At 43.1% G+C, this 27262-nt stretch overlaps 1 protein-coding gene and 1 long non-coding RNA gene across 3 annotated transcripts; both read left to right on the forward strand.

Annotated features, from left to right (window-relative positions):
- The first annotated feature begins 16723 nt into the window (after nucleotides 1-16723).
- On the forward strand, nucleotides 16724-21882 carry PCDH20 (protocadherin 20). Of its 2 annotated transcripts, none has more exons than XM_026705384.2 (2): nucleotides 16724-16975; nucleotides 18935-21882. In XM_026705384.2, the coding sequence occupies exons 1-2, from the start codon at nucleotides 16829-16831 to the stop codon at nucleotides 21659-21661; spliced, it is 2874 nt and encodes a 957-aa protein (XP_026561169.1). In that variant the 5' UTR covers nucleotides 16724-16828; the 3' UTR covers nucleotides 21662-21882. The 2 variants fall into 2 exon arrangements, with proteins under 2 accessions (XP_026561169.1, XP_087794164.1); XM_087938038.1 differs by lacking the exon at nucleotides 16724-16975 and adding an exon at nucleotides 17727-18191.
- Nucleotides 21883-23849: 1967 nt separating this feature from the next.
- Nucleotides 23850-26849, forward strand: LOC148125188 (uncharacterized). Its single transcript, XR_015744464.1, has 2 exons — nucleotides 23850-26433; nucleotides 26469-26849. It is a non-coding gene; the product is annotated as an uncharacterized LOC148125188 (long non-coding RNA).
- The last annotated feature ends 413 nt before the right edge of the window (nucleotides 26850-27262 follow it).

The following is a 27262-nucleotide window of genomic DNA, read 5'->3' on the forward strand; positions in this document are numbered from 1 at the left end:
ATCTGCTTCAACCTTTGGTGTTTTCACCGACACATTTATTCAAAACACAAAAGAGGTTGGCCATACTCTTTTTCCAGTCTGGGCCGCAGCCCTGGTAGTGTCTTGTTCACTATTAATTAGGCCTCAACCTATAGAACTTTGTGAAATCCACCAAAGTCACAACTACTTCGTAGATCAAAAAGTGAGGAGACTCAATCCCAACCCCTAAATTGTCTGCGATGTTTTTGAAATGCTTCTGTTGCTGAATCTTCAGGTGTCACCTCATGTCGACACAGACAGATGCTGAGGATCCCTGGGCTTCTCTTCAGGGGTGGGCTTCAAAAATTTTAGCAATAGGTTCTCTGCCAGGTTGCTGGGTGGTGTGACCATGGTGGATGTGGCCTAGTCGGCATCCTGCACCATAGCAGGAGGTGCGTTTTTGCCCTCTCCAGACACCGGATTGTTTTCCTCGAGCCTCCAGGAGGGCAAAAACAGCCTCCCTGGGTTCCGGAGGCTCTCAGAAAGCTGGAAAGTGGCCCATTTCCAGCCTTCCCAAATTTTCGGGAGGCCCGTTTTTTTTGCCCTCCCCAAGCCTGCCCTGCATTTATCTGCAACCAAAATGGTCTGTGTGAGGAATCTTGGAAGGGGTGGGGTGGGCGGGGTGGGGCCAGCCAGGAGTGGGATTTAGGGGGTCTCCAAACTGCAGAGAATCTTAGCTAGGGGCTGACCCGAATCCCCGCAAACCCCCAGCAGCCTACCCCAGCTTCTCTTATGAAGCTTGTATTTACATCCAGTGGATGGCTCCAATAGAAGGATCCTCAGTTAAAGAGTCTAGTGAAGAAAGTAGAAGAAAGTAGAAAGGTTCATATTTAATCCACAGTTGAGTAAGGTTAGCAAAGGAGGATTTGGCAATCTACTCTGCTGCTGGGCAACATAACTCTTGCAGATAGTGGGAGGGAAATATTCAGTTCCTTTGATGGACGGGTCATCTGCCATCTAGTCTCTGTCAACCTACCATCATATAGATCAGGGGTGTCAAACTCAAGCTTCATGGGCTGGATCCAGCCCATGGGGTGCTTAGATCTGGCCTATGTGGTCACCCTGGAAACAGTGAAGGACTGGCTGCACATGGCCCTCCGAGGCCCCCTTTTTGGCCTGGATGGCCTCCTGCAGCCCTCTGCCAGAAAAAAAAAACAGAGCCTGGGGGTGCAGAGGGCTGTAGGAGGCCATCCAGGCCAAAAAGGGGGCCGTGGGGCAGAGGGCTATGAAAAAAAAACTAAAAGCAACACAAGACAAAAGGAGGAACATTTCCCCTTTTGCAATTGAGCCTGCAAGAAGGGACAGGAAAGGAGAAAGGGAAAAAGGAAAGACAAAGAAAGAGAAGGGTGGCAAGAGAGCAAGGAATGGAAGGGGAGGGGAGGGGAGGGGAGGAAAGGAGTGAAGAGGAGAGGAGAGGAGAGGAAAGAAGGAAATGAAAGGAAAGGACTCAAAAGGAAAGGAGAGGAGAGGAGAGGAAAGGAGAGGAGAGGAGAGGAAAGGGAAAAGGAAAGGAAAAGGAAAGGAAAGGAAAGGAAAGGAAAGGAAAGGAAAGGAAAGGAAAGGAAAGGAAAGGAAAGGAAAGGAAAGGAAAGAAAAGGAAAGGAGAGAGGAGAGGAGGAGAGAGAGGAGGGAAGGAAGGAAGGGGAGGAGAGGAGAGGAGAGGAGAGGAGAGGAGAGGAGAGGGAAGGAAAGGAAAGGAAAGGAAAGGAAAGGAAAGGAAAGGAAAGGAAAGGAAAGGAAAGGAAAGGAAAGGAAAGGAAAGGAAAGTCCTGCCTTAATACCTGGCCACCAGCTGATGGTGAGGCTTCTCTGGAGGACCAGAATTTGGTGCTCTCCTTGGTCTTACTTTCTTCCACTGGAGACAATGGATTGCCAAGGCCCACCTGGGCCACCATGGGTGCTTCCTACGTGATTGATGTAGAACCAACCTGGCCACAGCCACCCGCCCCCCCCGAGGCAAACACAACCCTGAAGCAGCCCTCAGTGAAATCGAGTTTGACACCCCTGATATAGATGGCTTTTCCCCATTTCCACTGCAATTTGGTTAAAAAATAGCTAACCCAAGGAAACAAAAGAGTTCAACTCCATGCTTGAATGCTCCATTCTCTTTCTTTGCCCTCCTCTCCTCTTCTCCAGCCTTCTAATCAAAGCTTGGCTGTCATCACCATCAACACCAGCATCAGCGGAATGGCATTAATTAGAAGTCACATCATATCAACAATGTCAACATCATCTCCAATTCCTGGTCTCAGCAATAAATCAGAAGGGTTTAGGAGACACCCACACTGCAATGGGTTTAATAAAAGGTTATTTAAAGTACTTGAAAAATACGCGTAGAGGTTGAATCTGTCCTAGGGAAGAACCTGGCCGTTTACTTAGCAGATGGCCCTCCAGAATAAGCTATGTCTTTAAAGTCATTTTCCCCCGACTTTTCTTTTTGAAAAAGAAAGGGTTTTTTAATCTTATAGTATATTGTTGGCGGTGTATTTCACACCCACAATGTGTTTTGCCTGCCCTGATTTCCAAAGCCCCAGAGTCTGCACACTAACTCAAATATGCAGATGTCATGCCCCTGTCAGAATCTGACTCAGAGGGGGAAGCCAAACAGCTGACAGGGAGTGGGAGTGTGACTCCGTTGGCTGTGGAAGAAACTGGGGAAGGGCAAAGTCCTGCTGGGCATAGCAGGGTAGAGGTAGAACAAGGGAGAGGGAATTCACAGGAAGACCCAGGCCCACCCCCTCTTTATTCTAGGGCATGCAAGGAAGAACAGAGAAGAGAGCAACAGGAGTTGCGTGGCTTATGGGGGAGGAAAGGGCCCTGATTCCCTTTATGAGTTGCAGCTGGGAACACAGTATAAAAGAGGAAGCTGCGCACAGTAAGTTGTTGGGAGCAAACATGAATTTATCTTGTACCATCGTGGCTTATCTGGGTTCCTGGTGTCTTCTCAACTGTGTGAGTTTTGCCGTGCTTTCAAGTCTGAAATTCCTGCTCCTGCCCTGCCAAACTAATTACTTCAGTTTGGTTTGTTTGGATTTTTAGTTACAGTTTGTATGTACCTTGTTTTAGACTGAATTTTCTACAGTCAAAGGCTGTTCCTGGGAGAGTTTTTCTCTAGCTGAAGGTAACCTGGACATTGGGGGCAAAGTTGGAGATAATAAAGGGACTCTCATTGCTTATTTGACTGTGTTGCCTTTGTGCCATGCCCCGGGTCATCACAGCAAACTTTAGCATACTTTTAAAAATAATGCACAAACACAACGCATAATAAAAGCATAATTATATATTGTTCTTCACTTTCAAACAATAACATGGAATTCTATTTTTTTTCCCCTCCTTCACACACATTTGTATGCATACTTCTTTTTAAAATGTCCATTTCTGTACCCACTTCTCTTCCGCATTTGGAATGCATATGTTTGATGATAGCACGGCATTGCAAAATTTTGGAAATGTGTTAAGATTGATAATGGTCTACAGTGGCAAAAAAAAAAAAAAAAAAGATTTTTAGCAGTTTTCTGGACCAGTGGTCACCAACCAGTGGGCCAGGGACCACTGGTGGTCCGTGAGAAAATTTTGGTGGTCTGCATAGAAATCTCCCCTTCTTGTGTTACTTGCATTGCAAACAACACGAGGTAGTGAGGGGAGGGGGGAAAGGGCAGAGGAGGGAACTTGCCCACACATGCCTGGCCAGGCCGCCGGGCTGCTTCTTTCCACTTCTTTCTAATTCTGCTTTTGGCTGCGTGCAAGGAAAGCAGCAAAAGTCTTTCTTTCTCTCCCTCAAACTCCGCCAGAAATGAGTCTTTGGGACCCTGCAAAGCATCCTGCTCCAAGACTCATTTCTGGTGGAGTTTGGGGGAGTGAAAGAAAGACTTCTGCTGCTTCTGCTGCTTTCCTTGCATGAAGCCAATAGTCTCTCTCTCTGTCCCCCCACCCACCCCCTGAGAACAGAGCTGGAGATGGTATCCTGTGATCCCAAATAAAGAATGATCGATTGGTAGGAAAATGGGGTGGGGAATTTTCCTGCAGACTTTTTTTGGGGATTGTCCCAGGATCTCTGATCTGCAGGATTTAAAATTATGAGTTTGGTGGTCCCTGAGGTCCAAAAGATTGGAAACCCCTGTTCTGGACAAACACGTTTTATTACAAGCTTTCATGAGCTAATCATGGTTTGATTTAAGGATTTTTTGAACAAGGCTATCCAAGCTCAATTCTCTCAGACATTTTCTCTTACCTCTGCATTGCATGTTTTTTTTTTTCCCACCCCTCCTTTTACCACTCACAGATCTCAAAAAGTGGAAGAAAATGGAAAGAATTTTTTTTTAACAAAGCACTTGGTTGGACAGCCAAGAGAAAAATCAGTCAAGCTGCGTGGCTGGGGGGCGTCGTATCACACGACTTGAAAGCAGAGCATAAAAACCTAGAGAGTTATAATCGTGGTATGCTAAAGAATTTGAAATAATCTCACTGGAAGTGGCATGTTGATTTTACGCAAGCAATGTCTTCAGAGCAAGTAACACAATGCCCTGGAAATTAGGAAGATGAGGGATCACATTGCCACAGTGATGGCAAAGATATTAACTGGTCAGATTGATCTCCAAGCAAGATAAAGGAGTTGGGAATAGCCTAACTGAAGCTTTGTAGCACAGCAGGAGCTTCTAAAGTTATTGATCTTCCATCCTAGAATGAACAAGTGAATATCCCTCCCCGATCCCCCATGAAGCAGATCCACTTAGAAGCTGCAGAAACTACATTGGGATGAGACCATTGTGTTAAAGGGGAATTACACAGACAAACAGACAATTTGAGTTGGAAGGGACCTTGTAGGTCATCTTGTCCAACCCCCAGTGCAAGTGGGAGACCCTACACCATTTCTGACAGATGGGAGTCCAATCACTTCTTGAAAGTCTCGAGTGATAGCACTCCCACAACTTCCGAGGGCAACTTCTGTTCCATGGGTTGATTGTTCTCACTGTCAGAAAGTTTCTTCTTATTTCTAGGTTGAATCCGGTGATGGGATTCAAATAATTTAACAACCACTTCTCTGCCCTAATGATTTCTTCCAACAACCAGTTCACCAAACTGCTCAAGAAGTTAACAACCAGTTCTCCTGAACTGGTGCGAACTGGCTGAATCCCACCACTGGTTGAATCTCTCCTTGTTCAGTTCCCATCCATTATTCCTTGTCTGGCCTTTGGGTGCTTTGGAAAATAGTTTGATTTGAATTATTTTTAATCTTCTGAATTTCAGTTTTGGATGAGACCCAAGAATTTTGGGTCTAGGTGATTCAAACTGCTGAGCAACATTGTGGTGAGGTATATGGAACCAGTACGGTGCTTGGAGTACCAGGTTAAACCCAGTTTCAAATGTCTAATCAGCTGTCACGAAGCAAATCTGAGTCTTTTATGGACTTTCCCCACAACTTGAATCACAGGGTAACTGTGGGGACAAAATGATAGACTCCACCCATATGTCTCTTTGAACATCTGGGGCACAAAAGCTACAGGCCAGATTATACCTTGATTCCTATCAAGGCATCCCAAGATCATGTTTACCTATTTTGGAGGTACTGTAACTTAATGACACAACATATACTTTATGATTTTTCCCCTCCCCTTCTGTTCAATCCAGTGGTGGGATTCATTTTTTTTTTTTTTTTACTATTGGTTCTTTGGGTGTGGCTTGGTGGGTGTGGCAGGGGAAGGATACTGTAAAATTTCCAGTCAGAGGTGGTATTTGCCGGTTCTCCGAACTACTCAAAATTTCTGCTACTAGTTCTCCAGAACTGGTCAGAACCAGAGGTGGTATTCAGCAGGTTCTGACTAGTGCTGGAGAACCAGTAGCAGAAATTTTAATTAGATCACAGAGCCGGCAAATCCCACCTCTGACTGGAGATTTTACAGTATCTTTCCCCTGCCACGCCCACTAAACCACACCCACAGAACCAGTAGTAAAAAAAAATAATTGAATCCTACCACTGGTCAGAACTTGCTGAATACCGGGAGCCTCCTTACTGACGGACCGTAGATCGCGACTCTCTGTGGCTATGGTCCGTGCTCTTTCGTTGGAGAGCCCCGATCATTACGATTTGGGGCTGAAGCTGCCTTGGGGGGGCGGTGGAGTAAGGGGAAGCCACAAGCCAGGTTGGGAGGAGCTGCATCTCCCCCCTGGGCTTGGTCCTTTTCCCCCTGAAGATGACTGCAGTGGTGGTTTAAAATGGCCACCCCGAAGGGGAGGATTTAGCTGGATTAAGATTTGTGCAGGAGGGAAGAAAGAGGTGGATAACATTTGAACTGGGACAACCGGGCAATACAACTGAACAAAAGTACCCTGGGATTAAGGTAACATGGAATTTTCAAGAAAAGAAAAGTGAGCAGCAAAATTACAAAGGGACATGGGGGGAGATAAAATATTTTTGACAGCTAAGCGGGGCTTCGAACCGGGAAAGGAAGAAGCTGGAACTAAAGATTTAACTAAACTGGACTAAAATATTTCGGGGATAAACAGGCATAAAATAAAGCTGGACTTAAGATTGTCAAATAATAATAATAATAATAAAGTTTACAAATTGGAGACTGGACTGTGCTGGAATATTGAGGTTCGAAAAACCCTAAATAAAAAAAATAGGGGGAAAAGGTGAAGACTTTGTACAATGGAGAGTGCCACCTTTTGACAAAAACTTGAGCTCAAACAAAAGGGAAAGCATCCTGTTTCTGAATGAAGTTGTGTGGATATAACATTACAGAAATATTGAAACAAAGTAAGAATCTAAGAAAGTGAAAGCAGAACCAGAATAAAAGCAAGGAAAGACTGACTGTGGGATTGATTGATGTTTTTGGTATAGACCCTCAGTTGGAATAACTGAGAACTTTAGAAAATTGAAAGAAGAAAGAAGGAAAGTAAAAGGTTTTTTTTTTTGTGGACTTTAACAATCATAAAATATAAGAGTATGTAATGATGACGTCTCTTTGGGAATTAAAAATGGAACTTAAAAATATGAGAGAATTACTACAGGAAAGAGGCGAATCACTTTGCTCTTTGTTAAAAAAAATGGAAATGGCGATTGAAGAACAAGAAGAAAGAGCTTCAGAGGACAAGGAGTCAATTCAAGGAGAAGACATTTTAAATAGACAATTAACACAAAGAACACTACAAAGAAGTGGGGAAAGAAGGAAGGTTAAAAAGTTGAAATTTAAGAAGGCAATCAAAAGGGGGAATAACTGTGAAGTCAGGAAAGGCAGAAAGACCCAGCAGAAAAGGGGAAAGGAAGATATTAAGAAAAAGAGGGATATAAACTGGAATGAGAAAAGATATGGGGAAAAGAGGGGGAGGAGAAGCAGTAAGAAACAAGTGCATGCAATAAAGAAATACGGAAATAGTAAAATGTTGAAAAATTGTTTTTTCAGAGATAATGGTTGATGAATTAAAAAGGGGATTCTGCAGGGTGGCAAGGGGTAATAAGAATATTTCTGCAATTAAAAATATTTAGAAAATGGGGTAATATAGATACTGATAACTCTTATTAAAAATCAAGCGGGGAAAATTTGCTGCGGAATCCAAATGAAAACATGTAATGATTATTATTGTAACTTCTTAAAAATAATGGTTTATTGGGAATCAAGATGAGGGAATAAAGGTATATTTTAATCATTGAGGTGTCACACTCAAAACAGTAAAAGTGGGGAACTTATACTTATTTATTTTTTTAGTGTTAAAATTTGTATTAATCTAGAATTTATAAAAAGAATGTGTAATGGAAAGGGAATATGACAGACTAAAGAACCAACTAAATTAATAAGTTAATATAGACTATTAAAAGCAAGGAGAGACATTGGTAACTTTTTTAAGATTATCATTATTATTATTATTAGGCAAACACATATTGCTTATCTTTATTTTTAAAATAAACATTAAAGGATTATATTTGAAATAATTGAAATGAAACAAAAAGATGTTTGGATTGAAATTAATGAAAGAGGCTAGAATTAATGTGTTTGTTTCTCTCCTTACTGAAAATTTGGAATGGAAAAGGTAATAATAGAATTAAGTATGCATATATGAATGTATAATTGCTGTCATATTTGTATGTAAAGGTGATGACCTGGAAATATGTTGTCCACTAAAAAGAGATTCTTGTTTTTAATGTGAAAAACTGAATAAAATTTGTTTAAAAAGAAAAAAGAAGAACCTGCTGAATACCACCTCTGGTTCAATCCCATCCGATTCTCAAATAATACCTAGAATAAATCCATGAAGCCATGGCTTACTTCCTAGGGCTGAGACAGAAAAACAGTCCTAGCTGGCAGGACTAGAACTCACAATCTCCCGGTTGATGCCTTCACCACCACACCAAACTGGTTCTCACTCTGTATGTAGAAAGCCCTAAGTTTGTCCTCACAGGAACTGTTAAAAGAGGCTCTGTTGTAATAGTGTTGTTTTTTCACAACGTTGCTTCGCTCTTCTTTTCGTTTCAAGCTCTCAGAGAATGTCTGTTATGGTTGGATATACCGAGACAGTTATAAAAATCAATAAAAGATGAAAGAGTCTTGGAGTAGACACGTTCAGTTCAGGTCAAGAATAGTCCTTCTCATTTAATAAGACACTGCATCATGTTTTCATGTAGTCCTGCCAACCTCGTTGCATTTTGTCAACCTCAACCAGGCCCAGCAGAGAAGGTGGGAGCAGAAATAGTTCCTTGATCCCTTCCCTGTGAGATGTCATTAAACCAGGGGTTGGCTGCTGGAGGTTTGCAAAGGTTCGGGAGAGCCCCTAGCTAAGATTCTGTGCAGTTCAGAGAACCCCCAAATCCCACTCCTGACTGGCCCCTCCCACTTCTCCCCTCCCCTCCCAGGAGTCCCCACATGGCTCAATTTGGATGCAGGTTAGTGCAGGGCACATGAGAAGGCTCAGGGAGGGTGAAAAACAGGCTTCCCAGAGAGCCTCCGGTAAGGTGACCAACTTTTTTACAATGAAAAGGAAGACACAAATAAACTGAAGAAAAGAAAAAGAAAAACAAAGCCACTTGCACGTGGCACACTCTCTCAAAACAATTCTCCTGGGTGGAGCGCATGCCTTTCCTAATCGCGTCTCGCCGCACTGCACCGAGCCTTGACAAATCATCATGTCAAATACAAATACATCACATCGCACACAACGGATCGGACTGGCATCGATCAAGCATGGAACATTTACAGATTAGTCTTCCAAAATCAAAAAGGAGGACATGTAGGAGGACACTTTTTGAGGGAGGACAGAACTTACAAAAGGAGGACTGTCCTCCCTAAAGGAGGATGATTGGTCACTTTAGCCTCCGGAGCTTGGGGAGGCCATTTTCGCCAACCTGGAGGCTCGAGAAAAGCCTCCAGAGCCTGTGGAAGGCTAAAATTCACCATGACCCCCCGCATGCAACCATCCATGGCGCAGGAGGCTGACTAGGCCATGCCCACCATTGGCCACGCCCTCTCAGCAACAGGGCAGAAAACCCATTGCTAAAATGTTTGAAGCTCACCCCTGCATTAAACACAACGAATAGGGTGGGTAAGGTAAGGGAGTATATCAGAGCCAAGGTCTACATTAATCTGATTTTATCTGTGGAAAACAATGAGAAAGACCCGTGGCTTTTTCCCAAACCCTTGGAAGAATTGTGTACAATTACCTTTGGAACCCTGTTACTTTTTTTTTTTTTTCAAATGAAATAAGCAATTTGTCCCAAGTCTCAATGATGATTTTATTCAGAGACTGATTAGGAAAACATTTTCACCAGTAAGAGTCTGTGCTGAGCAAGGATTTTTAAGTTTGACTGTTTTTTTGGAGGGGGGAGGAGAAGGAGGGGAGATCCTGGAAGATTATTATTATTTTGGGGGGTCTTAGGATGTCTAGGACATGCTTTGTTCTTCTCTCTTGTTTGTCACCCAAGTTACATCACCAAAGGATTGCTGATACATTTGCAAAACTCAGCGCTGGCTCTTTTCCAAGTCCCATTTCTTTAATTATAAATGAATGGCATAACCTGTTTACGAACAAAGATCTATAGACTGTGAAGACAAATGTTTTGATATAGCTTACATATTGATGAAAACAAATGAAGAATATCTCTAGTACGTGCACATGAGGCTAAAAGTAACCAAAGAGCCTCCAAGGGAGGTATACAGTTTTTTTTACACCAATACCAATGATTTTATTCCGTGATTTATCTGTGAGGGGGAAAGAGGGCTTAATTTAGCCCTTTTAGCCTGACCAATCTTCTCTGGACTTGGAATAGATTGGGGTTGCAAAAATTGACCGCTAGATGGCCCTAAAGATGTACAGAAAATTCTCAGACTTTGCTGCCATCTAGTGGTTCCTCAGAGTACTAATGCCCCCGTTTTGGTTTGAAACCTAAGCAAAACCAAAGAGTTTCATGCTATTATCAGTCTGCCTTTCATGTACGGTAAGCAAACCGGTGATGGGTGGAGCTGACCTTCCATAATGGAGGTGGAAAACCATCAGCCTTACAGATGCTGCTTAATGAACAGCATTCAGGCAACATGATTAGCATTGAGAGAAGCAATATTTAAAGAGTCACAAGTTGTTGACTGCTAGTCTATAGTAACATGCCACAACTATTTGAAGTACTATGGAGCATTTCTCCCTCTGTCACTGAATTAAGTTCTCCCACTCCTTCTTAAGATATATTTCCAGCTCAAGTGCACTTCAATAGCAAACAGAGGTGGCCTTGAGATTGCCTTGGCTTAATTCAATAAATGACGCTAATAGAGAAAGTTGATTGGATCTGATTGAAAGATGAGGCAGCTATAATGTGCCCATGACTATTGGTGCATCACATTTCAAATTCACTGGAAGAGCTAGCCACCTCTATTGTTGTGTTGCACAGTGTGACAACATTTTTAATAGGATGACTTGACTTCCTGAATGGAGGTCCACCAGGAAGGTACATTAGGAGTTTAGCCATATCAAAGGAGATGAAGTATCACCTGTCTTTCTACAGCTCTTTGGAACCACAATTTATTGGCAGAGAGACTGTGGTCCAAAAGAGAAACACAATCAACAACAACAAAAGCAAATCTGTTGAGAGAAAGTATATTCAGAATTTATGCTCAGACAACACGCTGAAGCCAGCTGAAGAGCTGCCAGCTGCATTCATACAATATGTCAATCTTGCATTTTGATGAATTTCTCCAGGTTTCCAAATTCTCCAAACCCAAATCTAACGAGTTACTGTGTTGATCACCTTGTTATACATGGATGAGAATGATGGAGGTGTGAAAACTACCCAACCTAATAAACCAAATAACATATTAAAAGCACAAGTACAAAACCAGATACAGATACAGATTAACAGAGTTGGAAGGTACTTTGTAGGTCATCTAGTCTAACTCCCTACTCAAGCAGACCCTACACCATTTCTGACAGATGTCAGTCCTGTCTCTTCTTGAAAGCTTCCAGTGATGAAGCTCCCACAACTTCTGAAGGCAACTTCTGTTCCATTGGTTGATTGTTCTCACTGTCAGAAAATTTCTCCTTATTTCCAGGTTGAATCTCTCCTTGTTCAGTTTCCATCCATTAGTCCTTGTCTGACCTTCAGATGCTTTGACAAAGCTTGACCCCCTCCTCTCTGTGGCAGCCCCTCAGATATTGGAACACTGCTATAATGTCTCCCCTGGACCTTCACTTCATTAGATTAGCCATGCAACTGTTCATTGTATGTTGAGCCTCCGGTCCCCTAATCATTCTGGTTGCTCTTCTCTGCACTCTTTCTGGAATCTCAACTTCTTTTTTATAGTATGGTGGCCAAAACTGGATGCAGTACTCTAAGTGTGGTCTTACTAAGGCTTTATAGAATGGTATTAGTACTTCCCTCCATCTTGACTGTATCCTTCTGTTAATACAATTTAGGATTGCATTAGCTTTTTTGGCAGCTGCTGCACACTGCTGGCTCATATTTAGCTGGTTGTCCACTAAGACTCCAGGATCCCTCTCACGGTTGCTGCTATTAAGCCTGATTTCTCCCAGTCTATATATGTACTTTTGATTTTTCTTGCCTAGATGTAAGACTTTACATTTCTCTACATTGAATTTAATTTTGTTAGCATTCAAGTCTGTCAAGATCCATCTGAATCTTGAGTCTATCATCTAGGGTTTGGGCTATTCCTGCCAGCTTAGTATCATCTGAAAATTTGATAAGTTCCCCTTCCATTCCCTCATCTAAGTCACCAAAAATGAAACGAAATGGCATTTTCTTACACGCTGTCTCCATGAAAGTTCTACCAAACAATTTGGCCTAGTTTTCCTTCCTGGATAGTTAGAGTATGCTTCAGGATATTGGTGAGGTTCCAAAACGGGCTATTTTAGGGCACAGGGAAAATGCAACCTCAGAGCAAAATGCATGCAAGAAATCTGAGTCTGCTCAAAGCTAAGAAGCTTTCATTTAATTATGGAGAAAACTACAGGTTTTTTTTTAAAAAAAATCATGTCAATGCAGAGCCCATTTCTTATTTGGTAGAATTGATTTTTGGTGGCTTTTTTTAACCATTATGACATTGTGACTTTTGGACTCTCGTTTGTAGGCCAACTTTGTGGTGCTCTTCTCCACCCTTCTTCACAGGAACCAGGTCTGGGCTGACTCCATTTGCACACCACGGCTGTTATAGATTGTGCACCAATCTGTTGACAGTTGCAACGTTTTGATATTATTGTATTTTTAGCTGGCGGCTATTAGAGTGATATGTGTTTGTCAGTGAACCGTTTGTCAAAAGCCAGTCTAGACATGATGCTTGTCAAAGGGTGAATTTGCCTTGGGGAAATTGATTTTTTTTTTTAATTTAATAAGCAGCCTGGGCAAGCCAGATCTCATCTAGCCTAGCCTTTCGTGAACTGTGCATTGATGTTTTTGGTGATCTCAGTTCTCATTAATGGAAGAAGCTGCAAAACATTTTGTTTTGCCAGCAGCCAGGGTGGATCTGAAAGACTGCTTATGAAACGTGTTAAATGCAGGTGATCCATTTTATGCAATGCGGAAGATAGATAGATGGATAGATTGATAGAAGATAGATAGACAGACAGACAGACAGATAGACAGACAGATGATAGATGATAAATAGATAGATGATAGGAAAGTAGGTAGGTAGGTAGGTAGATGATAGATAGATAGATAGATAGATAGATAGATAGATAGATAGATAGATAGATAGATAGATAGATAAATAATGATAGATAAATATTGAATTTATATTGCCGCCTATTCTCCTATGGTGAGTCAAGGTGGCTTAGAGAACCATATTAAAAAAAAATAAAACTAATAAAAATAATCAAATAAATTAATAAAGTACAATAGAACAAAATCTGAAAAAAAAAAAACAGTAATTGACACAAACACATGTACACACAACAACAACAAATATGTCTTGCTTTCTCCACATCATGCTGGAAGAAAGAGATATATGCTAGATAGGTAGGTAGGTAGATAGCAAGATAGATAGATATATATAGAGAGAGAGAAAGAAAGAGAGAGAGAGAGAGAGAGTAGATAGCAAGATAGATAGATAGATAGATAGATAGATAGATAGATAGATAGATAGATAGATAGATAGAAGATAGACATAGATAGATAGAAGATAGATAGCAAGATAGATAGTTATCTACATATATAGATATGTAGACATGTAGTTATAGATGCAAATATGTAGATATAGATGATATAGATGAGATACAGATATAGATGTAGATCTGTTCAGTGCAATGTTTTAGATTCACTCTCCAATAAGTTCCTTCCTTCAGCCCCTGAAAGCAAATGTCTCTTTCTTCCAGCACGATGTGGAGAAAGCAATACATATTTTGTTGGTGTTCCTTGTACATGTGTTTCTGTCAACTACTGTTTTTTTTTTGTTTGTTTGTTTTGGTCTCACTGTCTTTGCGAAGCCTGGTAGCAACATGGCAGGATTTAAGGCTGATTTCTAAAATCAGGGTCAGGGTGGTTTAGATGGGGCACAGCCAAAATATTGCGGGTTTGTGGAATAGGCAGGGAGGACTCCAAAAATAAAATAATCTGAAAACCAGTTTTGTGCTGTTGCCAAGAAAACAACGTGAGGTGGTATATATCAAATTCAGCTCAAGGGAGTCTTTGCTTTTATACTGCAAGTCAGTTGGAACATTACTTCGCCTGGGGAAAAAAAAAAGAAGAATGTTTCCAAGTTTAATTTGGGGCCTCAAAACAAATCCAAATGCATTAGTGCAATGAAGTGATTCAGGGGTGGGCTTTAAAATTTTTAGCAAAGGGTTCTCTGCCCTGTGGCTGGGCGGGTGTGGCCATGGTGGGCATGGCCTAGCTGCCCTTCTGCACCACGGCAGGGGGGGCTGTTTTTGCCCTCCCCTGGCTCCGAAGGCTTTCCTTGAGCCTCCGGGAGAGCAAATACGGCCTCCCTGGGCTCCAAAGGCTCTCTGGAAGCTGGAAACGGGCCCATTTCCAGCCTTCCTGAACTTCTGGGAGGCCCGTTTTTCACCTTCCCTGAGCTTCCGCACTTATCTGCATCCAAAACGGGCCACCTGGGGACTCCTGGGAGGGGCAAGATGGGGTGGGCGGGGCCAGCCAGGGACGGGTTTGGGGGGTTCTCCAAACTGCACAGAATCTTAGCTAGGGGCTCTCCCGAACCGTTGCGAACCCCCAGCAGCTCCACCCTTGAATGTGTGAGGGGTGAGGGAGAGGACAGGCTACAAATCCCAACAGCAAGAGGAGAAGGTTTAAGGGTGGAGAAGTTCGAATGAGACAAAGCCCCAGAGAACTACAAACACCATTTGGATAGATAAAGTGACCTTGGGGGATGCTTGCAACGGTCGTAAGTGTGAAAAACGGTCATAAGTCAATTTTTTTTCCCTAGTGCCGGTGTAACCTTGGTCACTAAATGAATTACCTGTATCTCCATTCTCTCCTTGTTCTTCTCACGAGCCCAGGTGGAGTTAGCCTGATCGTCTTAAAATAATAAAATAAAATAAAATAAAATAAAATAAAATAAAATAAAATAAAATAAAATAAAAATAAAATAAAATAAAATAAAATAAAATAATAAAATAAAATAAAATAATAAAATAATGAAATGAAATGAAATGAAATGAAATAAAATACATAGAATAGAATAGAATAGAATAGAATAGAATAGAATAGAATAGAATAGAATAGAATAGAATAGAATAGAATAGAATAGAATAGAATTCTTTATTGGCCAAGTGTGACTGGACACACAAGGAATTTGTCTTTGGTGCAAACACTCTCAGCGTACATAAAAGAAAAGATACATTCGTCAAGAGTCAAGAATCATCAGGTACAACACTTAATGATAGTCAGAGGGTACAATAAGCAATCGAACCATTACTAGTCAACAGTCCATATAAATTGTAAGGACAAGCAAGCAACAAAGTTACAGTCATACAGTCACAAGTGGGAGGGGATGGGTGATAAGGAGTAATGAGAAGATTAATAATAATAGCAGAGCAGACTTTGTAAATAGTTGGACAGTGTTGAGGGAATTAGTTGTTTAGCAGAGTGATGGCTTTCAGGGGGGAAACTAATAATAATAATAATGCCCCAGGGAGGCACTACTTTGACATGGTGATGGGGCTTGTGTGCTCTGAGGAAGGTGAGAACTTTGCCAGAGGTTCATCCATGCTGGCCAGGTTTCATCAGAGGATAATAACAATAATAACAGCCAGATGATGACGACGACGATGATAACAATAATGCAACCCATATCAACCATCAGTGCCGGTTAATAATAACTTGTGATACATTTTTAAATTTCAGTTGACTTTCATGTTTAACTAAGTAAATAATAATAATAATAATAATAATAATAATAATAATAATAATAATAATAATAACAACAACAACAACAACCCTAACAACCACAACCTTTGGAAAGGAGACCACCAGAAAATCCCAGCACTTCCGACTAGCCCGACCCAACATCTCCAAAGAAAGTAAGGGTGAAGCAAAGCGCCAAGTCCCCCATCCCAGACTCCCTCCCTCCCTCCTTCCTTCCTTCCTTCCTTCCTTCCTCCCTCCCTCGGAGAACGGAGAATCCAGCCTCTTCTGGACCGTCAGGGTGGGTGGGGGGGTGAGTGAGAGGCTCCATTCGGTCCTCCTTGTCGGGCCGGGCCGATCTCCATCGCAGCTGGAAAGAAGAAGAAGAGGAAGAGGAGGAGGAGGAGGAGGAAGAAGAAGAAGAAGAAGAAGAAGAAGAAGAAGAAGAAGAAGAAGAAGAAGAAGAAGAAGAAGAAGAAGAAGAAGCGAGACGGGGGGGCGCGCCGGGACGCCAGGAGGGAAAGCGCTCCTCGACGAGTCCAGGCGGCTCCGACGCCAATCCGAGCGCGGCGTGAGCAGAAGCGGAGCCGGGCAGAGGAGCCAGACCAGCCGCCGAGCGCACCTTCCCACCCCGGGAGCCGGGAGACCCCCGCCGGGGAAATTCCCCCCACCCCGCGCTCCCTTGGCTAATTGAGCCTCCATTGGCTGGTGCACTCCCCCCTCCGGAGACATTTGCATAATTAGAGGCGGAGGAGGGCCATTCATTTTCTCTCTCCTTTCCCTCCATCCTCCCTCCACCCCCCGCGGAGGAAGCCCCCTCCTCCTCCTCCTCCCCTCCATCCTTTCCTTCTTTCCTTTTTTTCCCTCCTCTCTTTCTCTCTCTCTCTCTCTCTTTCTCCCTCTTCTTCTTCTTCTTCTTCTTCTTCTTTTTATTTAAAATAAACACCCCCTTTCCTCCTCCCGGCCCCTCCCCACCGCGAAGTGGGGGGGGAAGAACTCTCTCCAGGACCGCATTTTGGGATGCGCCGCCGAGGGAATGAGACGCGGCGCAGCTCGCCCTCAGCCCTCGAGTCCAGCTGGCGGCGAGGCAAGCAGAGCCGGCGGCTGGCTATGGGGCAGCGACCCAGCCCTGGGAGCAGAAGAGCCACCGGTCAGAGGACGCTGCCGGTACGCCGGGAGGGGAATCGGGGGCTCGGAGGAGGGAGGAGAGGAAGAGGAGAGGAAGGAGAGAGGGAGAAAGAGAGAGAGAGAAGGAGGAGCGGGCGGGGGGAGAAACCGGGTTCAAGGAGTCTGGGGTGCCCGCCGGGGTCGGGCGACAATCGTGGGATGGTTTGAAAGCTGTCGCCAAGAGGAGCGTCCTGGAGCTCCCCTAAAATTGGGAGGTGGAGGATGGGCAAAGAGATGGGGGAAGGAAGGAAGGAAGGAAGGAAGGAAGGAAGGAAGGAAGGAAGGAAGGAAGGAAGGAAGGGAAAGAGAGGGAAAGAGAGAGCAGAGAGGAAGGAAGGAAGGAAGGAAGGAAATGAGAAGAGAAGAGAGGGGAGAGAGAGAGAAAGAGAGAGAGAGAGAGGAAGGAAGGAAAAGAGAGAGAGAGAAAGGAGAGAGAGGAAGGAAGGGAAAGAAGGAAGGAAAAGGAGAGAAGAAGGAAGAGAGGGGGGAAAGAGGAAAGAGAGGAGAGAAGAGAGGGAGGAAGGAAAGAGAGAGAGGAAGAAGAGAGGAAGGAAGGAAATGAGAGGGGAAGAGAGAGAAGAGAGTGGAAGGAAGGAAGGGAAGGGAAGGAGGAAGGGAAGGAAGGAAGAGGAGAGAAGAAGAAGGAAGGAAGGAAAAGTGGAGTAGAAGAAGGAAGGAAAGGAAGAAGGGGAAAAGAGGATAGAGAGGAAGAAAGAAAAAGAGGGGAAGAAAGGAAGACAGAGAGGAAGGAAGGAAGGAAGGAAGGAAGGAAGGAAGGAAGGAAGGAAGAAAGAAAGAAAGAAAGAAAGAAAGAAAGAAAGAAAGAAAGAAAGAAAGAAAGAAAGAAAGAAAGAAAGAAAGAAAGAAAGAAAGAAAGAAAGAAAGAAGCAACAGGAGTCTCCTGCTGCTATTACCCTGCTATTGGAGCCTTAGGATTACGATTGTGCATATTGCTGTCCTACATAATATCCTTGCTCAAGGTGGCCATCCACCTTGATGATGGGGGGAATTGGAGCTGGGGGAGGGGCAGCCTAAAAAGTCCCAGTTTACCTGCATCCTGAACCTCTGCCAATTGATTTGGAAATAAGCCCTCACAGCCTTTGCTTCCAAGCAAAGAGTTACTGCAAAGGAGTTTGCCAGGTGCCTTTCAAAGTTGCCAAGGTCCACCTGCAAAAACTCCCAAGAGGAATCCAGTTAGGAAAGTTACACATGGATGGTAGATTTTGCTTTTGCTTTGTTTCTTTTGTAAGTTGCTTAAGAGAAGGGGGGAAAATTGCACATGGGAAGAGGAATAGAGTTGTAGGATTTCATATATATATATATATGCTTGCAGGGTTTGTTTTCAAGTTGTTTTAATGATGCATTTGTTGACAATACATGTTAACAACCTAAGGATGGTCTTTCCCGTGTCTTTGCGTCTGGGATAATCTGCTTATCCTTTGACCAACAGGTTGATATGTTTTAAGAAAAGAGGGAGGATTGACATTGGAAGTTAAAAAAATAATTCTGCATCCTCCCTTTCCTCCATCCCCAGAACGCCCCATGCACCGTTTGTAAACTGGATCACTGATAGACACGCTTTGTAGGGATCTATTTCCCCTCTCTCCTCTTTTCAACGATTTCCTCTTAAGCAAGGCCTGGATTAAATAATGTAGGGTAAACCTGAGGGCATCCATCATTTCATGGGGAGGATTGGAGGCACCCCAAGCAGATGACAAAAAGAAAGGATCGTTGTTGGCTAGGAGTCCCTTTTCCTGCCGTGTCTGTTGGGGATCTAGAAATGAAGGATCGGTGGCAGGCTGAAGCTGAATTTGCAGAAAGACGCTTTTGGATGCGTGGAGTTGAGTGTGGAGAAGATGGTTGGCTCTCTTGGGGTGAACAGGAGGGGGGGATGGACATCTGTAAGGGTGGCGGAGTAATTCTTTCTACTAACAGTCTGTGCTTCTCTTCCTCCCCCAGAACGTGTTCATCTTCCTGCTTTTCTTAGAACCGTTTAACTGCTTTGCAAGCTACAGTCGGGCCAGCGAACTCTTCTACAGCATCAATGAAGGACTCCCTGCTGGCTTCCTCATTGGGAATCTAGCCCAGGATTTACAGCTTCTGGGGACGGCAGAGGGAGAAGAAAAAGGAGAGCCGCTGAGGAAGCAAGAGACTGACCAATGGGGGGGAAGTCCTCTTTCCTTCAGCTTTGCCTCCCAAGGACTGGGAAGCCAATACATCAACCTGGACAATCAGACAGGTGTCCTGTGCACCTCAGCCCAGGAAATTGACCGAGAAACGCTCTGCTTGGAGGATAATGTTGGCTCCACGGTGGTTTCGTCTTCTTCCTCTTCTCCACTTCCATCCTTGGAGTCGTGCTTGCTTTTGCTAGATGTCCTGGTGTTGCCCCAGGAGTATTTCCGTCTGGTCAAAGTGAAGATTGCCATCCATGACATCAATGATAATGCCCCCTGGTTCCCCGTGCCGCAGATACACCTCTCTGTGCCTGAAAATTCACCCATCAATACCCGGTTAGCCATTGAGCATCCAGCTGTGGACCCGGACATGGGCACCAATGGGGTGCAGACATACCAACTTCAACAAGATTATGGGGTTTTTACATTGGATGTGGAGGAGAATGAAAGTGGAGAGAGAACGCCTTATCTGATTGTCATGGGCGCCCTGGACAGGGAGAACACCGACCAATATGTTACTCTTATAATTGCAGAGGATGGTGGAATCCCACCACTGGTGGGTAGTGCCACTCTCACCATTGGTATCAGTGACATTAATGACAACTGTCCCCAGTTCAATGAGACTCAGATCAGCGTCACCATCTTTGGAAACTCTAGCACTGGGTTGCACATCGCCTCAGTCCATGCTGTGGATATTGATCACGGAATCAATGCCGAGATCACCTACTCCTACAGCCAAAAAGTTTCTTTTCTGTCCCGCACCCTCTTCCGTCTTAATGAAAGCACGGGGGTGATTAACTTGTTCAAGAGGATTAACGGCGACACACCTCTTCTGCATCGGCTGAGTGTGTTGGCCAATGGTCCGGGTTGCATCCCAGCGGTGATAACCGTGTTGGTTTCCATCATCAAAGTCACCATGAGACCTCCTGAAGTCATTCCTCGTTTTATAGCTAACGAAGCCGAGGGGGTGGTTTACTTGAGGGAGTTGGAACCCATCCACACCCCCATTGCTTTTTTTACGATCAAGGACCCCGACGAAAAATATAAAGTCGATTGCTACTTGGAAGGGGGCGGCCCTTTCCAGTTGACTCCTTATCAACCCTATCGCAATGAGTATCTTTTGGAGACTACCAAGACCTTGGATTATGAGCTTCAGCAGTTGTACGAGATCTCAGTGGTGGCGTGGAATACAGAGGGATTTCATGTGAATAAAATCATCAAAGTGCAGATTCTGGATGATAACGACAACTCTCCCGTTTTCTCTCAAGCCTTGGTAGAATTATCGATCGAGGAAAACAATGCCCCCAATGCGTTTTTGACCAAACTGCATGCCACGGATGCTGACAGTGGAGAAAGAGGCCAAGTGTCCTACTTCCTTGGGCCCGAGGCGCCTTCCTATTTTTCCTTAGACAAAGTTACAGGGATCCTTACTGTTTCTACCCAGCTGGATAGAGAAGAACGAGAGAAATACCGCTACACCGTCAGAGCTGTGGATTCTGGCGTACCGCCGCGAGAATCCATTGCCACCGTGACCCTCTCTGTGTTGGATAAAAACGACAACAGCCCGCGATTTATCAACAAGGATTTCAGTTTCTTCGTACCAGAGAATTTCCCAGGCTTCGGTGAAATTGGAGTTATAAGCGTCACCGATGCAGATATTGGGCAAAATGGATGGGTAGCCCTTTCTGTAGTCAACAGAAGTGATATTTTTGTGATCGACACTGGCAAAGGTGTGTTGAGAGCCAAGGTCTCCCTCGACAGGGAACAGCAGAGCTCCTACATCTTGTGGGTTGAAGCGGTGGATGGGGGCGATCCGCCTTTGTCCTCGACTGCAAAAATCACCATCCTGTTACTTGACATAAATGATAACCCCCCCTTAGTTTTGTTCCCCCAGTCTAACATGTCTTACCTTCTAGTCCTCCCTTCCACTTTGCCAGGATCTCCCATCACAGAAGTCTACGCTATAGACAACGACACCGGCATGAATGCAGTTATCGCTTACAGCATTATCGGGAGAAGAGGACCTCGGCCAGAGTCCTTCAAGATTGACCCCAAAACAGGCAACATCACCTTGGAAGAGTCCCTCATGCAAAACGATTATGGCCTGTATCGCCTTCTGGTGAAGGTTAGCGACCACGGCTATCCAGAACCTTTGCACTCCACCGTCATGGTGAACCTCTTTGTCAACGACACCGTGAGCAATGAGAGCTACATCGAAAGTCTTCTGAGGAAAGAGTCAGACATCAACATCGAGGAGAAGGAACCCCAAATTTCTATAGAGCCCACCCACAGGAGGGCCGAGGCCCTATCCTGCATGCCTACTTTGGTGACCCTCTCCATAATAAGCTTGACTTCCATCAGCCTGGTGACAGGTATGGGGATTTATATTTGCCTACGGAAGGGGAAAAAGTACCACAGAGGGGATGAGGGTTTGGAAGTGCAAATTCCATTAAATGGGAGAATTGACCTGCATCGACTGGAGAAGAAACAGGTGGAAATTTCCAATATCTGAATTGGGGTTTTTTTCACAGACCCTATAGACTCACACCAAAAAACAAACAAACAGTGATCTATCTTCTTTCCTCTAAACTCTGGAGTGGGTTTTCGACAGCGGGTGTGATGAAAGACCCCTGGTTTATAACATAACTTGTAAACAGATGTTTATAGGTTTTTAAGAAAAAATAATAATACGAAAGAAAAGAAAAAGAGAAATTCATTGTACAGTTGTTGTTTTTTAAAAAAAAGGCAAACAAAAAGCTAGTGAACTGACTGTATAGATCTGTCACCTGCATTCTTGATAAACCCAGTCAGTACGCATAAAATCAAAGGTAAGACAACTTCCTTCCTTCATTTATTTTTATTTTATTTTTTACCCACAAGGGGGCATTGTCACCCATTCTTACAAATCTTGAAAACTGTGGAAGGGAAAAATAAAAAGGTACATTTTTAAAGATAGATCGTCTTCGCCCACCCTCTGCGGAGAGAAAAGAAAGTATGCATTTGGAGTGTAATGCATACATATTCCATTGTTACGTGTATGAAATTGTCAAGTGGAGGGAAAAAACGCACAGGTAAATCAGAGAAAAAGTTTTTTGTTAGTTCAGTCAAACTTCCATAGAATTTCTTGGAAGTGCCTCTCGGAAGGTGAGCTTGTGTTGAGAAGTAAAATGTTCACTTCTTTTGTCACCGCAGACAACTAGTAAAATTACTGTGGTGGCTGATCCATTATCCCAAAATGTTTTGATCAATATTTCATGGAAACGGTTTCTATCCATAGGCACATGGGACAGAGAAAGTGGTTGTGTTAGCTGATTTCCTGCCTAGTCCTTTGGTTAGAACTTAGCAGCAATAGCACTTAGACTTATATACTGCTTCACAGTACTTTGTAGCCCTCTCTAAGTAGTTTACAGAGCCAGCATATTGCCCCCAACAATCTGGGTCCTCATTTCACCAACTTGGGAGGGTAGAAGGCTGAGTTGACCCTGAGCTGGGGAGAATCGAACTGCTGGCAATCGGCAGTCACCAAAATTAGCCTGCAATGCTGCATTCTAACCACTGCACCACCGTGGCTCTGTCGTTGATAGACAATCTCCCCAACTGCCTTGGTTTGCTTTAGAAAGAGGCATAAGTGTATGTAGGGATTGTGGTGCGGTGGCCTAGATGTGGACCTCTTGCCTCACAATCGGGAGGCTGTGAGTTCAATCCTAGGTAGAGGCAGATATTTCTCTCTCTGGGCACAATGAGAATATATTTTCTGGGGGAAGAAAAAACTCCCCATTGGCAACAGGAAGGGCATCTGGCCAGTAAACCCTAGGCTTCATTCAATTGCCCAGGCTCCACCCCGCAAAGGATTATAGGGTCATTAAAAGGAGATAAGTGTATGTAGGGATTCTGTCCCCTGGGTCCCCACCAAAATGCAATCAACTCAATCCTCCATATATCTGCTGATGGTTACACTCCGTTCCATGAGTGGGTTGTTTTTTTTCCTACCAGAAGGAAGAATATGTAGGGTTGTAAATGCAGCATCACAAGGAAAATGCAGCATCACAAGGAAAGGCTGAAAGTCCAGCTGCATTGATGGATCCCCCACTCCATGAAAATAGTGGAAGTTAATACGAACCCCAGGAGTGAATATCTCCACAAGAGGGAATTACTGCACAAGAGTGCAGCTCTTTCCGTTCCAAAATAATTTAGGTTCCTTTGGCTATGAGTTGGATTTTTTTGAATTCCTCCTTCCAGGATTGGTAAGCAGCAATCCATGACTTTGGTTTTGGGCAAGATTATGTTTTTGGAGAATGGAGCTGCTGTTCGGTCTTGCTGATCGCTCCTACATATCAGTAGGAACATGCAAAGGAGAAAGTTGGGCTGCTGTTTTGACTTTTTTTTTTAACAGTACACACCTGGCAGATGTCCCACGAGTTCAAACAAATCCATGGAAAATATATGCAATATATATATATGTGTGTGTGTGTTTGTGTGTGTGTGTATGTGTGTGTATGTGTGTATATATGTGTGTGTGTGTATGTATATGTATGTATGTATGTATATACACACACATGTATATATGTGTGTATGTATGTATGTGTATATATATATGTATATGTATATGTGTATATATATGTATATATATATGTATATATATGTATATATACATATATATATATACATGTATATATATTAAGAAAACATATATATATGTATACACACACACATATACACACACACACATACACACACACACACACACATGAGAAAATTTGAAAGAAGGTCATTTTGTTTGTTTGTTTGCAGAGACTGTTATTTATTGACTTTTTAAAAAAATTCTCTGGGCTTTGTGTGAAAGATCAGTGTCTAATTACTGCCATTTCTGGCTGCCATCCTTTTCATTAACTTTGCGTTCTGGATTACACCCAAAATCACACACACCCCCGCCGCCCTTAAAATTGGTGCAATATTTCCCAGGCATTTAATCACCTTTAACTCTCTGCAGCTAAAATGCAACAAGGTTATCAGCAATGCACACCTTCAATATGGATTTTTTTAAAAAGAGTTGGGGGAAGGAGGAAAACAACAACTTTTATTGTGTCGTGAGCTTGCATCAATTTTATGGGTATGAAACAAGGCATAGGGGTGTTGTTATGCATAAAATGGACATTCCTTCTTTTTTCTTGAGCTCTGACAATAACGTCTGTACTGTACCAAAAGTGTTTATATGTCTGGAAATAAAGAAAAACTCTCTATTTTCATAATTTTCTAAAATTGGTGAGCATTTTCTGAAGCTCTGATGATCTCTCTCGGTTTCATTTTTTTTCCCGCCTGGGTCAGGATATTTTGAAATATGTGGAATATCACAAATAGGAATCCAATCTACATTTTTAATCCACTTGAACTGGGTTAAAGAAAGTGTTGCTGCTTGGAGCATGCAGGAAGTATAGAAAGGTAAATAAAGGTTAGAATGGTTTACAGTGCTTAATAGATTTGCCAGCTCCCTCAATATACTACGTTCTTACTTACTAGAGTCCTGCATGTATAATCATATGAATAAATTTTCTGACCCAGCTCCTAAACACAAGAAACCCACCGTAGTTAAGTAAATTTTCCCTTTATTAGGAGCGCCCAGCCTAAAATCTGTCTCACACAAAAGGCTAACAAAAGGTTGTCTGTCACACCTATTCATCTCTGCCCCCTGCCTTTTATCCCAGAGCTAGGGTGGGGCTTTGCTAACAGCGGTGGCTCTTCGGTCCCAAGGACTGGCCCATAGATTTCCACTGCTCTCCTCTCCTCTGCCTTCTGCGCATTCGTGCATCAGGAACTGGACCCAACTGTTCCTCCTCTTCCTCATCAGCCACCTCTAGACCTGAGAGCTGTTGACTCTCTATTTGAGGACTAACAAATGGCCCAGGCTCTGCCTCTGTCTCTCTTTCTGACAGCTGCATTCCCTGTTCCCCCTCGGAGCTCTCAGGTTGCCTTGACTCCCACGGCTCCTCCTCATCTGATTTGGCTGCTGGAGGGGCCGGCAGCCAACAAGCCACAACAATAAGAGAGAAAGAGGTGGTCATTTAAAAAAATAGGAAATATAAATAAATAAATGCAATAAATCAAGTACAGTATATCAATGACAACAGCAGGTTTTTTTAAAAAAAATAATGAAAAAAATAGTCATTCGCAAGTGACAGTTATTAACCCACAAGATATTTCTGATCATGCACAGGTATCCCTCAGCTTGCAACCATTAATCAGGATGAGGACTTCCATCGGTAAGGGTTGCGGCCATGAAGTGATTTGCACCCAATGTTATGATTTTGCTTGCAGTCACTAAGGATATCATCTCTGTATTTAATTGAGTCACACAGGCATCAGGTTAACTTCGCTTGTGGGAAGGTTTCAAATGGTAAACCATGTCACCTTGGGATGCTGCTGTCAGGCGTGTCAGTTGGCCAGCGCCTAAGTTTTGATCATAGGATTGCAGAGAAGCTGCAATTGTCATAACTGCAAGGATTGGTTGGAAGTTTCTTTTTCCAGTGTGGTCATAATTTTGAAGGGTCCTTAAATGAATGACCATAAGTTGAGAATTATGTGTAGATTTGGAAACTCTGGACTGACTGAACTGTTCAAATAACAGGAGTAGAGTAGAGTAGAGTAGAGTAGAGTAGAGTAGAGTAGAGTAGAGTAGAGTAGGAATGGAATGGAATGGAATGGAATGGAATGGAATGGAATGGAATAGAATAGAATAGAATAGAATAGAATAGAATAGAATAGAATAGAATAGAATAGAATAGAATAGAATAGAATAGACCTTGTAAATCATCTAGTCCAACCTCCCATCCAAGCAGGAGACCCTATACCATTTCTGATAGATGGCAGGCCAGTGTCCTCTTGAACGCTTCCAGTGATAAAGCTCCCACAAGCTGTTCCACTGGTTGATTGTTCTCACTATCAGAAAATTTCTCCTTATGTCCAAGTTGAATCTCTCCTTGATCAGTTTCCATCCATTGTTCCTTGTCTGGCCTTCAGGTGCTTTGGAAGATAGATTGACCCCCTCCTCTCTGTGACAAGCCCTCAAATATTGGAAGACTGCTATCATGTCTCCCCTGGTCCTTCTCTTCACTAGATTAAACATACCCAGTTTCTGCAACCGTCCATTGTATATTTTAGCCTTCAGTCTCCTAATCATCCTGGTTGCTCTTCTCTGCACTCTTTCTGGAGTCTCAACATCTTTTTAACAGTGTGGTGACTGAAACTGGGTGCAGTATTCTATGTGTGGCCTTACTAAGGCTTTATAGGGTACCTCATGGGATTCTATGTGTGGCCTTACTAAGGCTTTATTAGTACCTCATGGGATCTTGAGTGAATCCCTCTATTAATGCAACTTTTCCTCCTTGTCTTTTGGCCTGTGATGTTTCTGTCTGCAAGTCCCTATTTTCAGTTGCAAGTCGCAAATAATGAGCAATTTGGTATCTCAATCTGGGTTATATTGCTGGCAAGACTCCGGAGGGAAATCATTTGTGGGCCAGGACCCTCTTTTGTGATGCAAAACTTGTGATATTCATTGATTAGAAAAGACATACGCATTAGAAAGGCTCAAGTACTTTCTGCATTCATTAATTTCACATATGTCATATCCAGATAGGGTTTGTTCCATGTATGTCGTCTGACTTTGCAGTTCATTAGTTATCAGTGATAAAGACAATTCAATCTTTTATTTATTTGTATCTCATCTTTATTATTTTTGCAAATAACTCACACCTCCTCCTATTTTCCCCACAACAACAATTATGTGAGGTGTGAATAAAGGTTCAATCATCCAGGCCAGAAAATATCTAAAAAGGTCAAAGCGTGGCAACTGGATCAAAGTTTATTGAATGGAGATGTTTTGTTACTCATCCAAGTAACTTCTTCAATCAAAACGAAAATTTTGATAGACAAGAGAATCAAAGAGTCGTTGGAAAGAACCAAATCTTGCCATACAGACTGAGGGGGGTTTTCCCCCAAAATGAAAAGCAACATGTGAATGAAGATTCAATCATCCAGGCCAAAAATATCTAAAAAGGTTAAATCATGGCACCTGGACCAAAATGTATTAATTATGTGAGGGTGAGTTGGGGCTGGGAAT

Source organism: Pseudonaja textilis, chromosome 8, assembly GCF_049901715.1.
Source record: "Pseudonaja textilis isolate UNSWEBS1 chromosome 8, rPseTex1.2, whole genome shotgun sequence".
Classification (NCBI taxonomy): Eukaryota; Metazoa; Chordata; class Lepidosauria; order Squamata; family Elapidae; genus Pseudonaja; species Pseudonaja textilis.

Bases quoted from the DNA above. Each gene is read 5' to 3' on its own strand.
- PCDH20 (XM_026705384.2), top strand. From the start codon at position 16,829: ATGCGCCGCCGAGGGAATGAGACGCGGCGCAGCTCGCCCTCAGCCCTC. The intron at 16,976-18,934 runs GTACGCCGGGAG...TTCCTCCCCCAG, and splicing joins CCGGTCAGAGGACGCTGCCG to AACGTGTTCATCTTCCTGCT.